Source organism: Fonsecaea erecta (assembly GCF_001651985.1).
Source record: "Fonsecaea erecta strain CBS 125763 chromosome Unknown Scaff13, whole genome shotgun sequence".
Classification (NCBI taxonomy): domain Eukaryota; kingdom Fungi; phylum Ascomycota; class Eurotiomycetes; order Chaetothyriales; family Herpotrichiellaceae; genus Fonsecaea; species Fonsecaea erecta.
This window is the reverse complement of record NW_017387256.1, coordinates 625,319-638,620: the sequence shown is the minus strand read 5'-3', so window position 1 is coordinate 638,620 and position 13,302 is coordinate 625,319. Positions and strand designations below refer to the sequence as shown.

Genomic DNA, 13,302 nt, shown 5'->3' with positions numbered 1-13,302 from the left:
ACACAATGTATTTAGTGCTACACGCGAGCAAGAATGGACAGGCATACATCTCTCACGCGGGCATTGCCTGGCCTGTCAACAGGGAAGCACACGCTCTAGATAATCATTTCAACGAGCCTGTCAAAGCGACTCGTCGGCTGAGGCGGATCGACGATCTCGCCTTCCACGAGGCGTCCGACCCAAAGATCAACCTCAGATGCTCGAACCCACTGTCTTCTATCAGCGTATGCCACAGAGAAGGTGTCTTCACGGTTCACTGACCTTTGTTTTGTTGCTGAACTTCCAGGCAAACAGAGGCACGAAGAATATCGGAATGCCAATGTACGATGCAACGAAGTCGGAGGTATTCCAATGGCCTTTCAAAAATACTGGAAATCCGGTGATGAGTGCAATAACCGTGGCGCCGATAAATCCCCACCATGCGAGGAAGGGCTGGAACATGGACTTCATGGGGAAGGTCGACCTATCAAGGCCTTGAGCCTTGACCGCGGCATAGAAGCGGATGTATGTGAAACACATCACTGCCCAGGCAATGAGACCAGCAAGAGTGGACAGGTTCTGGAACCATCCAAATGCCAGAGATGCGCCACCACTACCGAGACCTCCCGTCGTTAGCGAAATCATGCGTATTGGATCACGGTGACATACTGAGATAAGCAAGAGGTCCAAATAGCCATGCAACAACGACAGCTAAATAGGGCACTCCCCTAGTGTTCACGCGGCCGAAGATCTGAGGAAGCTGTCGATCGGTGGTCATAGCCACGAGTATTCGACTCCCAACCCAACAATACGAGTTGCCAGCCGACCAAGCGGAGATAAGAATGCATGCATTGACGATGGACGGCAAAGCAGTAATGCCAGCCTCCTTGATAGCGATGACCCATGGAGAACTGTTGGCATTGCCACTGCCTGAGATAAGATCAGGGTTCCTTGGGTCGACAATGAGACCAATGAGGAAGGCCCCAGTAATATAAAAGAAGGCAATGCGGATGCTGACGTTGCGAGCGGCTTTTGGGATGGCTCTGTGAGGGTTGACAGACTCAGCGGAGGCGACGACAAAGGTCTCGATACCGATGAAGCTGAATGCTGCATTGACAAAGGCAGACAAGAAGCCGAGGAAGTGACCAGTAGGTCCAGTAATACCAGCATAGTCGGTCCATGGGCCAGGATTGTTCCAGTATCGAAATCCAATCGCAGGTTTCCCTGTGCCGCCTGCAGTAATAACGATTGCGGTGAAGATGAGTCCAATGAAGCAAGTGACCTTGACGGCACCACCGAAGACCTCGGTCTCCCCGTACCAACGGACAGGCATGAGGTTGACTGCAAGAATGAGAGCCAGTCCGACCGAGATGACCACGGCAGGGGTGATGTCGGTCCAGTACGACACGACAATAGCGGCTGCTGAGACCTCAGAGGCAATTGAAATCATTCGACAATAGCCGTATGACAGTGCAAGAGAGAATCCAACGGCTGGGTCGATGAATCTTGTCGCCCAATGAGGAAAACTTCCAGCCACCGGGAACAGGGCTGCGATTTCTGCAATACTCTGAATTGTGCACCACAGGACTGAACCAACGATAACGTATGCGAGGAAGAGACCTGCTGGCCCAGCTTTCGCGTAAGCTGCTCCAGTGCCGACGAAGAGACCGACGCCTATGCCACCGCAGAAGCCAATCATGTTGACCTGGTAGTTGCGTAGGCCTCGGTGAGTAGCACCTCTACCTCCATGGTTGAGCCTGAGTTCGCCTGTCAATATGTCTCCGTGCTCTTCGACTTGCTCGCTGTCGTTGTCCTTCATATCCGCAAAGACCGGCTCTGCAACTATTTTCTCCATGACTTCGAAGAGGAGAACCTATGGGAAGATGTTTACCAGCCCGACGAAAGTGTTTCCTCACTATGAGGGGAGTGAAGGTATATACGACCCAATCTGGGCCACTCACGGTAATGATCAATGGTCGGAGCCGGAATGCGTTTCGGATTCCGCGACCTTCTCTTTTCCTATCTGCTGATGCCAGCATATCAGCGTCGAGATAAATCAGTATGCTTTTGATAAGAGAACGACTGCCGCTTGAGCCCTAGATTCGCACATGGTGAAATGCGCTTGGTCCCTGTGAGGCAGGGGACTGCAAATTGTGCATGTCCTGAAGACAACGACCATAATGCCAAGGAGGAAAACGTAGCACTTCTGCTGATGTTGCTCGTGCTGGAGAGATTTTCGGTGCACAATTTGGGTAACTTGAAATTTCATAGTTCACTCTGCCACAATGCAAGCTTGGAGATTGCGGTTGAAGTTCATCCCTCAATTGTGAGATTGTAAGGTTCTTGCAAGTTGATGTCAGGCGAGAGAGATCGAGACTAGAGTCGACGCTGCTTTGAGGAGAGCCCTGGCAGCTGGTTTGACTGAATGAAGTGCCAACACAATACGTATATATATATATATATATATAAGTTCCTTTGTGTGGACATCGACTATCGCAAGGTGCGTCTCAAAGGGTTTCCAGCCGCGATGTGAATAAGGCATTTTTCCATCACAACTCGCGATGAAAATTGTATTCCAATATTCGTGGCCAAGAGATGGGAACCGATGACTTGTGGAGGTGGAACTCGAAGATACTCCGGACGTAAGTAAATCAGAAACATGCGTTAGATTTGCTATCAAGGGTATCAATGGCAGAACGTCCAGGAGACATAGACGTAAATACGTGGAACAATGCTAAGATATCCGACGCCAACGCTTTCCCGTCTCCCCAGAATTCTCAGTGCTTCACCGACGCCTGTTTCCATTGGGCCGATACGTACAAACGTTGAGACGAGCGCAGTAGAGAGTCGGCCGTCCATCCTTCTCGCAATCGGTCTATTGCGAATCTGCCACAAAGATTGACTTGCCCTGGTGCTCGACACACCAGCCCCACTCATCTTCAGAGCGCATCCGCTCTGAAGTAACCTCAAGCAATTGGACGGGTTTGGCGACCTGGTCTCGAGCCCTGCATGCTTTGAGATTGCCTGGAGAGGCCTGAAGGTCTCTCCATTGAAGATCGGTCCGTTCCATTCTGTATGTGGGTAGTTGAAAACCTCAATATGCTTCCGTCCGCAGAAGTCCGTCCTCTGCGTCTGGATGCCGAGGTGGTATCCTGTGTCGAATTCAAGGGTGCTCTGGTAATCGACCACTGGGTCTCAAGCGCTTAACCGGAGTCACTTCGTCGCGAGCCAGCTCGTCTTCGGAGCTGTCAGACCCGGTAAGAACGACCGTCGACTGGGATGTGCGACTGTCCGTCAAACTTGTGTTGCGGCTGGGCGCAGGCATCTGGCGAGCCACCTGGTTGGCATGGGCAATGGAGCTGTCCCGCTCTGTCTTCGCTAGGTCTCGATTGCTGCGGTAGGCCGTTGCGCCTCTTACGAATGCGTCTTTGCTGCTCTTCATCGCAAATGACTCTGTCTGAGTCATATGATACTCTGGCTCCCCTCCAGGAGTGAGAGGCTGTGTGAGGTGGTGTGCGTAAAGCTGAAGATAGCCATCTTGGTAGGTAGCGGAAAAGCTGCGCGCCTTATTATCATATTTCGGCTCCTCAGCTTTGTAATTCTGGAGTTCGTGCATGGCTCGAGCTCCGATTGCTCCATCAATCAGGACTTGTCTCTTTGCCACATCCGCTCGCCCTTGAGTGCTCTTACCCTCGACGAAGAAATTCGGAGCGGCAGGACGAGTCGTGTCGACCGTCGATGGGATAATATATTGTCCTAAGTCAGCACGAACCCGCGGATGGATAGTCGAGAGTGCCGCTCCGTAATAGATGTCGGGTTTAGGGTCGCTGAGACCCTTATCGAACGCTTTTAGGTTGCCCATTGGCAGGCCCATCTCGAAACAATGGGTTACCTCATTTCCGGCAATGAAAGGGAGTACATTATACATTCCAGTAGTCTCTCCTTTTGCTCTTGCATTTGCCCGCTTGAAAGCTCTGAAGTCTTCATCTGTAAATCGCGATGGAGAGAGAGATGCCCGAGGGACGCGTTGTGCGGCCTGGATATCGCTCATATTCACCGGTTCAGGCGCTAGACGTCCATCGGGATGTTCGTATTCTTCGGGATAGACGCCAGTGTCAATCAGTTTTTGCTCAAAATTACCACTGTACGGGGTGGTCTTGGTAGGGGCCGTCTTATTGGAGTCACTGGTTCTCGACGAGGTCGAAGACCGTTTCCGGCTTGAAGAACCGATATAATCGCTCATTGCGTCGACGACCGGAGGAGGTATGCTGGTAAACTGTCCAATCTCAGGTTAGTCTTCATGTTCCCGTTCCCATATCCGCCCGGCGCAAACGTACCCCTCGAAGGTGTGATAAGTCAGGCCCACCACGACGAGCAAACCTCTTGAGTAGTAGGCGAGCTCGGCCTCTAGGATCTCCGACCTTTGGTGTTGGTATGCAAGTCCGCTGACCCGTCTCTTGAATGTTCCTGCGGTCAAACTCCCGGAGAGCGGTACGACTCAGATGAATCCTGGACAACGTGTCCCAGAAGCTGGAAGGCCGATGGTGCGGCTGAACGCAGCTCTCCTCGGAAGGAAGTTTTGGCTTCTTTGCTACCTGCTGCGGCTCGAGATCCGCAGACTCGTGCGAGGACCGTAGTCGCTTTCTCGACTTAGGCTCTTCCAGGGCGAACATGAGGGTGGAAGAGAGGGAGACTGGAGGGTAAATGTGGGCGGATATGGCCTCAACGAAGGACGCAATCTAGCGCGGCAGGTTGGCCACGGCCGCATGTTGCAGGGGGAGGTGTGAATTCTGGCCAAAATACCATCTGGATGCCATCTGCGTTGGGTGGAGGTCGACACACGACTTCAGGCGTCGGGCGCTAAGGAATGTTTAGTTGGACCACCAGAGGCCGGCGAGAGGTGTTACAAGTACCTCGTAATACATATTAGCGTGCCAGCCTCACGTGGCTCACTAGGCTGACGCGGAGTAATTAGGCAACCATGGGCCCCACTGGCCCCAAGGTTGACGTCGACGTGTAGCGAGCGCGAGAGGAATTACTACTAAAGCCATCACGCGAGTTGGTGACTGCAAAGCACAATCAACCACAGCATGGACAGCTTCGTGCGGCGTGTGCAGGACATAGCCATCGGCGGCAGATATCACTTGGTGCGAAAACTGGGATCTGGTTCTTTTGGAAATGTGTATCTAGGTATGACCCCCATCTAACAGCTTGACACGAGATCTGACATTTCAATAGGCCGTGATGCTGAGACCGGCAACGAAGTCGCCATGAAATTCGAACATCACAGCGTTGCTCCATCTTTAGTTGAAGAAGAAGCGCGAATCTATGAAACCCTGGCTGGAAACCCGGGCTTTCCTCAGGTGTATTGGCACGGGCAACGAGATGACTTTATGGTTTTAGTTTTCGAGCTGCTCGGGCCGAACTTGGAAGACTTGTTCCAGTACTGTGGCAACCAGTTCTCGTTGAAGACGACGCTGATGCTCACTGACCAATTACTTCATCGTTTTGAGACCCTTCATTCAAACGATTTTCTTCACCGGGATATCAAGCCTGAAAATTTCCTTCTGGGCATCGGTGAGCGAGGGAATGTCGTCTACATGACCGACCTAGGCCTTGCAATCTACCGTCATCCCGATTACTGGAGCAGGGACATTCCTGCTCGTAATGTGACAGCGCGACCTCCTCAACTATTAGGCACCTGCAGGTATGCGAGTATCAACGGCCATTTGGGTGTTGGTAGGTGACACGCCCACTGTGCTCAAACATGCAAGAAGGTCGACTGACTGCCCCCCCAGCGCAATCCCGACGTGATGACTTGGAGGCACTAGGCTATATGCTGGTGTATTTCATGCGGGGGAGACTTCCGTGGCAAGGCCTCAAGGCGAAGCGGGATGCTAAATATCTGCTGGTTTTGGAGAAGAAGCAGACAATCAGTACACACGAACTTTGTGCAGGTCTACCAACCGAGTTTGAGGACTACATGAATTATGTCCGTAACTTGCGCGACGAGGATCAGCCGGACTATCAGCACCTGCGAAACATGTTCAACAAGCTGTTTCACCGACAAGGGTTCGAATACGACAACGTCTTTGACTGGACAATTCGAGAATTCCTGAGGCTGGAGCCAAACGCACAAGAATTGCTTGCATCGGGAGCTGTGGATGAACGGCGAGAAGAGGAGATTACGAAGCCATTGGGCGATGCAGCACGGACTGTGACCAGGGAGGCACGTCGAAAGAGGAGATGATATGCTCGACATGCAGTACGAGGAGGACCAATAGACATGCCAATCATGACTCTCGCGCCCTCCCGTATGCATCTAGAAGCTGATGATCGGTTTCCAGGGTCCGTGCCTATTATGTCACTGCAGGGTGGCTGTTATCGATCATCGAGAGCCTACCATCTCACAGGCAGCAACACCTACGGGGAGCCAGGAAGCCTCAAAGGTTGATCATTGGTTGATCCTCCCACACCACCGGGCGAGAGACTCTACGGTCTGGGTCGCACAGAGCTTCAAACCATTAAATGCCTCACCGGTCGAGAGGCTGGTCATAGTTTTTGCCTGTGCAGTGACCGTTCTGGCGACCACCCTCGAAAGCCGGAGGGTAGGCTTGGTGACAGGGCAGAAGAGAAGTTGACATGGCCTGATGGGATCGAAGAGCCTTGCAATACGGTGGTCAAGCGCTCGCTATTCCAGGAAATTTGGGACTCGGTGACTAACAGGGTTGTTCCAATCATATACGCTGGCTTGTCCCGTTCTTTATTCCTGACCGGTTCGAGGGCTAGCATAGCGCCACAACTCAGAAAGTCGGTACCCCTTGTTTCCAAAAAAACTCCTCACAGAGTCAACCACCGTTTAGTGGCGGTGCAGGAATCCCCCAAGCAGGGTATCTAACCGTCGAAATACTGTACGAGAATGTTGCCGTCAATGCTCTCTCACCTTGCCAGCAAGCCAGCAAGCCAGCCATCCGTCTATTTTAAGTGAAGAGATATATATTGAGCTAGTCGAGTGATTAACTAGTTGATTGATTGATTGATATGATTGACTTTTTATCTATCTTCGATTTAGGTATGTCTATTGCTTCATGTATATCATCTCGTCTCGTACCGTACCGTATCTAATCTCATTGCATCTTATCTATCCAACCAACAACCTTGATCTATATCACCATGGACGCTGGGGGCTACCACGACCGCCGCTTTGACTTTGACTTTGACTTTGGAGTTGACCTTGACCTCGAATTGGACTTTGGCATTGCCTCCGGATCTGGCCTTTGGTTTGTTGTGCCACAGATAGCACCTGGCATCTCGCATAGAATGTCCTACCCACCTTCCAAGCGTTTGGCCTTGAGACTCTTTCGGCCAGACAAGGCGCTTGGAAGCGCACAGACGGACAGACAGCAGGCGAGGTGGAGCTCAAAGGAAATAGGGGGCCAAGAGCAGAATCAGTCGCAGCAGCAGCAGGGACCGAGGACCGGGACCGAGACCGTAATCACGACGACGGCGACGGTGACGACGATGACGATGACAGGACCTTTTCAATGTCCACCTCGGTCCACATGACCATCCACAGGGGCTTGCCGCCTAGCTTCTCCATCACCCGCCGGCTCGCCGTGTTGGATTGGGACACGTCGGCGTGCGCCCAGGTGTAATAGCCCCGAGGGGTGGTACTAGTGGTGGTAGTGTTCAATGCATTTTCACGATATACCTGTCCATTTCTGCCATACCCATCCTTAGGCATTTCCTTTTCCGCCTGCCCTTCTACCTCAACCTTTGCCGCCGCCTTAGACGGCGACACCACATGCTGACGGCGCAAGAGCTCGCGACCCAAGGTCACGGCCAGGCCCTTGCCGCGGTGCTCGGGCTCGGTGTGCAGGCTAGACAGACTGGCGTCCTTGCCCAGAAAGCCCCACCCGATGGCGGCGGCGGCAGCGTGGTCGCGGTCGGGCTGCTGCTGCTGGTGTTCAGACCCGTTGTCGTTTCCGCCGTGCCCATGGTGGTGGAACACGCCCACCGACACGAACTCGCGAAGCGTATCCAGCGTACGCGGCACAGGCGTACGGTCCACCACCGTCTGCAGATGCGAGGCGCGGAGGGGGCCGAATTGGTAACCCGGTGGGAGGTGGGTGGTAGAGGTGGTTGAGGGGGAGGATGGGAGAATGGGTGGGAGGTCTGTCAATAGGGTTAACTTTGATATTGAATTTGACATCGACGATAGTGATCCTCCCTCCTCCTCCTCCTGCTGCTGGCCAACCCGGAACAAATACTTCCAATACCCGTCGTCGGTCCGGGCCCGGGCGTCGAGCGGGAAATACCGCCACAGCTTCTCGCTAACGGTGCCGAACAGCACCTTGTTGCGCGAGTACGGCGTCGTCAGGTACTTGCCCGTGCGCAGCAGCTCGAGCCATGAGGGTGGGGGGGAGGTCGGGAGTAGCGGCACCAGGTGTGTCCGGATGTATGTAAAGAGTGCATGCATGAGGGCGCCGTGGATGGCGGGTGTAGTAGTAGCAGCAGAAGAAGAGGGAGGAAGAGAGTCAGGTGATGAAGATGACGATGGGGACTGCGATGTCGAATCTGAAGCTGTGCTTGAGCCTGCTGCTAAGGACGACGGGAATGGATACCGTGCATCGGCCTCCCAGCTGGCGAACATCCACACCTGGCATTGGCCTGGGTTTGCCAAGTCGATGTATGCAGCGATCCAGGGCTGCTGTGACTCTTCGAGCTCTGCTGGCGGTAATTCTTCTCCTTCTTTCCCGATCGGCATCTTCTCATCCTGTGCTCTCGAAGAAGACCCTCTTAGCCAGCGATCCACATACGCTGTATCGTCACCACCATCATCATCACTAGAGGTACCAGCAACAGCGACAAACACCCTCGCCGACGCCGACACGGGCTGGTGACTATGCAGGTGGAACTGGATGCGTCGCAGCAGCGGAATGGAGAAAGGCAGGAGAGTCTCGAGCCGGGCCAGCAGGGCGGGCATCTGCTGTGGCGAGAGGACCGAGGACCGGACAGGTCTTCCCATCATTTCTGTGCCCGTTCCTGTTTCCATGTCCATCGTCTGTGGGACCCGGGACTCTTCGTGACCATTCTTCACCAGGGGCTGAGGAGGGTGACTGTGACTGATCATCCTGTGGTTGGTGGTCGAGATCCCCGAAGCTGTCTTGCCTGCAGTTCGCAATTCTCAGTTCTTTCTTTCCTTTTTTTTTCCCTTTTGGCCAACGTCGTCTATATCACAACCACAAAAAGAAGAGGAAAGAATGAAGAAGAAAAGGGAGACGTCCGCACCCTCACATTTAACAGACAGGCAGATGGTGGCGATGCAATCAATGGATGGCGGCAAAAGGCGTGTTTGTTAGTCATTAAGATAATATGCATCGCCAAAAGCCCCTGACCGGACTGGCCAATAGCCATCCTGCATTGGCGGATGACTCCAACAGGAACGGAGCGAGGATATAAAAAGAAGAAAAAGAAAAAGAAAAAGAAAAAGAAAACGCAAACAGATGGTCGAAGTTATTCATTAAAAAGTCCTGATCAAGTGGTGCTGGTATCGTATCCTGACACCGCAACAAAACTCTCGTATAGAGCGCGAAGTCAAGGCCCATAGGCCATGCCCGTGGATATACTGTATAAATCGGCATTCGTAATACATGAGCCATCAACGGCAAAAAAGGCCTTCACAGGTGATCGTCAAATTTTGAGCTTCCAGAGCAAATATAGAGTAGTGGGTTTCCGGAACACTGCTAGAACAATATGTCCAAGTCCAGCCAGAGACATTATCATGGTGACACCTCCCCCCGCCTTCAGGAAGATGTCTTCTTACGTCCAAAGATCCCGCGAGATTTGGACTTGCTGCGTAGCTTCTCGCCCGACGTCTTTCGGGAGGACCGCGATCGATCCTCGGTCTCGTCCTCCGAGTCGTTGTATTTGTCCTTATAGATCCTGCGTCTGGTTAGCAACGAAACAGTCCCCCGACACGTAGCATCAACACTGACCAGCTATTCCCCACCATACTGACACCCTTGGCCTCAGCCCTCCGGTAAAACTTGGCCGCCTTCTTCAGGTCTTTCTTGCATCCAATGCCTTCTGCATAGCAAAAGCCAGCTTCGGTCAAAGCATCGGTGTCACCCCAGTTACCGGCGATCTCAAAGCAGCGGAGAGCGAGCGCCTTGTCTTGCTCGATACCCCAGCCGTTGAGATGCGACACCCCGAGTTCGTAGATGCTCAGCGCAAACTGAGCCCGATGTGCCTTCCTCTCATTGAAATCAACACCAGGCCTCTGGCTCGCAGGGTCTTCGTCGTCCGCAATCTCGAGCATGGCGTGGTCGACCGCCTTGCGAAGCCACTGGACGCCTTCTCGCGGATTGGCTCGCATGCCCCACCCGTGACGGCACGCAAGGGCGTACAGGAGCATTCCGGTGGGATGTCCCTTGTTGGCCGCGATGCGCAGATGATAGGTCGATTCTTTCAATTCACCTTGTTGATGGAGCTCAATGGCCTTGGTGACGTGCTCGTCCATGGAGAGGCCTTGGTAATTGCTGGTCGACCGGCTCGTGGTTGGGCGAACTGTGCTCGTCGACCGCGAGGAGTGTGATGCCTCTTCCACAGGTGACAACGGCACAGGGGGCGCCATGAATGCAGAGGCGGGAGGATATATCTGGCCAACTGAAGGTCTTGAGCTAGAAGAGTCATTGGATCTGAGAGACCCTGTTGGCGTGTAATGTGCTGTTGGATGGGTGGCACGGTCTGTGGTGGTCGGAAGGTGCTCAGTGTTGAGTTCAAAAGACGGGCCCGACCTGGGATGGTGTTGGTCTTCTCTGCTGGGCCGAGCCGAAGCGATGGGAGACGGGATGGGCAGCTCAGTGCTATTTTTCGCTTCCAAAGGAGGCGTACATGGGAACATCGGTTCTTGCCACTCAAAATGTGGTGTGGAGAGGCCCAAGAAGAGCCCAGATGTCCGATCAGAGACCAGTCGGCCTCGGGGGAGGCTGTAGGTCGCGTGTGTGTATGAAGATGCTTCTCCCGCGAGATAGCCATCGATCGGTGATGCAGAACTGTCAAAGGAATTCGAAGCGCGAAGCTGGCTCATCCGGTTTGCAAATGTGGCCTTGGTCGGGCTTTTGTTGTCCTTGAGATTGCTCATGCTGACCGAACTCAGAGGTCGGGAGAAATTCCGTGTCGGGATCTTGTGGGTGGGAGATCCGAGCGAAGTGTTGGAGGGTGATCGGGTATGAGACTGTGCGTAGGGGGAAATCGGAGAATGGGGAGCAGAGACGCCGCTGCTGGACGAAAGCTTCCTCGACTGCGAAAAGGTCGAACCGGCATTGGAACTGGTATAGTCGTCGTCTGAAGCATCGTGGTACGGTCGAAGTCTGTTCGAGAACGATCGTGGAGGCGCCAGTGTCGCGCTGAAGTCTGATTGAGAGGTGCCCGAGACTTGTCTCGAAAGCCCGGGTTGAGGATGCAGAGAAGGACTGCCCACGCTGTGAGACGACGACGACGGTCTCTTGGGTTCCATGGGCGGAGGAGATTCCACTCGAGGGGCGCCAAAGTAATCCTGCATCGGAGGGGGCTCTTTGCTTTCTGAGTCCACCTCCGACTTGACAATGTCACTCACGTGAACACGTTGGGAGGAAGGCCTGCTCAGAGGATGAGCAACCCGAGCGAAACTACCGCCGCGTTCCTTGTCCCATGTTGGCAGAGGAGGGACCGTGTCAAGATTGTCCGACAAGGCTCGAAATATCGGAGGACGATTGTTTTGATGTTCGGTGAGGGATTCCGTCACCACTTGCGGCGGGAGTCTGCTCATGCGTCGCTCGCCCGCTTTCCTCGTTTCCTCCAACTCTTTGGCCAATTTGCGACTGCGGGCAGCAATGGCGTCCAGCGGTGACAGTGCCGGGGGGACATCGCCGTCGAAGTGTTGGATCCGGGGGGACAGTGCATTTCGTGACAGCGCGCTGGCCGAGCGAGGGTTTTCGGGGGGCAGCTCAATAAAATTGGGACGGGCCATCGCTGCTGGATGGCGCCTTGACCAGCGGAATGAATTGTGTTTCTCAGACGGGTGGCAACGGCGGTTGTATGTTGCCTTTTCGTTGATGGACTGCGTCGGAGACGAGGCGAAGTGAGGGCATGGATCGAAGGTCTGGAGAATCGGACAAACACAAATGCAGGGTAACCAGGTGGATCGCAGGGTGGCTATGGTCACAGCTGGGGTTCAGGTCCGACAAAACGAGAGTCTGGGGGCTGGCGCAAAGGAGGTTGCAGCTGATGGAGGATAAAAGACGGAGTAGGATGTTGTGACCGAATGTCGCCCAGAATAAAATGATGACGGTGACAGCCAACAATAGCCCACACCACGACTGGTCCAAGTCGCAGGCTGTGTTATTACGAAGCGAATGACTGTGATGGTAACGAGAGTGTGTAGAAAAGTTGAATGAGAAAGCGAGTGTTGGTATGTACGGGGTGTGGTGAATTGAGATGATGAAAAGAGGAGATGCAGGCTGGATGTAAGACGCAGGCAGGGAAAAAGATCGCAGTCTTGCAGTGGTGTGTGGGTGGTGGTGGTGTGCTGTGGCCGACTGCAGGCGGGCCGTCGATGGGGGGAAGACTGTACAGAGTATGCGAACTTTTTTAGGTGCAGGTGGCAGACACGACACATGCAGACACTTCTGGGCCACCCCCGGTTTGGAAGATCATCAACTAATACCACTCCGAGTAGTACACCCCGAGGGTGATGTGCAAGCCATGCAACTCCAACCGGGGGGTGTTGGCAGGCAAGCAAAGAGAGAAACACAACCAAACGGAACTAGGTCTGTCCCCCAAAACAAGAGTGACCTGCATACGATAAGTACGAGGGAACAGACAGTGGACCATGCTTCTTCCCCCCCTGGTTATTTTTGCGTAGCCAGCCTATAGTGCCCCCTGGCCCGTCGCCCAGCCTGGGAGCCGAACAAGCCTCCCGAAACCCAGATGTCCAGGGCAGGCCCTGTCATTGGGTGAGTGGCAAGGGAGTTCTAGGGTCCTAAGCTACGGGCCACCACGGCTGCACCTCCAATGGGGACTAATCGACACTAAATACTGGCAGGTCTCTCTGCTTTTGGTGTCTTGGAGCTGGAGTCAGGGGCTGGGTTTGCAATCCGACACTCGACCAACGGCGTGTCTGAGATGCCCAGTCTGACTGTTCGTACTGGACATGGCGGGCATTGTTGGAGGCAAGAAGCTGAAGAAGAGAAGCTGAGAGGCTCAATGGGCTGAGGGGGAGAGAGAGGTGTGCCTCCTCCATCCTTCGTTGGGTCCTCGTCTCTGTGCAGTGTGCATGCA

At 53.8% G+C, this 13,302-nt stretch overlaps 4 protein-coding genes across 4 annotated transcripts; 1 reads left to right on the top strand and 3 right to left on the bottom strand.

The window, feature by feature from the left end:
- Positions 1-95: 95 nt before the first annotated feature.
- On the bottom strand, positions 96-1,834 carry AYL99_11124 (hypothetical protein; the record flags this gene model as incomplete). Its single annotated transcript, XM_018842630.1, has 3 exons — positions 96-209; positions 262-602; positions 649-1,834. The coding sequence occupies 3 exons, from the start codon at positions 1,832-1,834 to the stop codon at positions 96-98; spliced, it is 1,641 nt and encodes a 546-aa protein (XP_018688043.1).
- Positions 1,835-3,142: 1,308 nt separating this feature from the next.
- Positions 3,143-4,652, bottom strand: AYL99_11123 (hypothetical protein; the record flags this gene model as incomplete). Its single annotated transcript, XM_018842629.1, has 2 exons — positions 3,143-4,255; positions 4,317-4,652. The coding sequence occupies 2 exons, from the start codon at positions 4,650-4,652 to the stop codon at positions 3,143-3,145; spliced, it is 1,449 nt and encodes a 482-aa protein (XP_018688042.1).
- A 417-nt stretch (positions 4,653-5,069) lies between these two features.
- AYL99_11122 (hypothetical protein) lies at positions 5,070-6,229 on the top strand (the record flags this gene model as incomplete). The annotated part of the gene is made up of 3 exons (XM_018842628.1): positions 5,070-5,169; positions 5,218-5,718; positions 5,778-6,229. 3 exons carry the CDS (start codon positions 5,070-5,072, stop codon positions 6,227-6,229), a joined length of 1,053 nt encoding a protein of 350 aa, XP_018688041.1.
- Positions 6,230-7,474: 1,245 nt separating this feature from the next.
- Positions 7,475-11,992, bottom strand: AYL99_11121 (hypothetical protein; the record flags this gene model as incomplete). The annotated part of the gene is made up of 3 exons (XM_018842627.1): positions 7,475-9,150; positions 9,806-9,924; positions 9,978-11,992. 3 exons carry the CDS (start codon positions 11,990-11,992, stop codon positions 7,475-7,477), a joined length of 3,810 nt encoding a protein of 1,269 aa, XP_018688040.1.
- Positions 11,993-13,302: the final 1,310 nt, after the last annotated feature.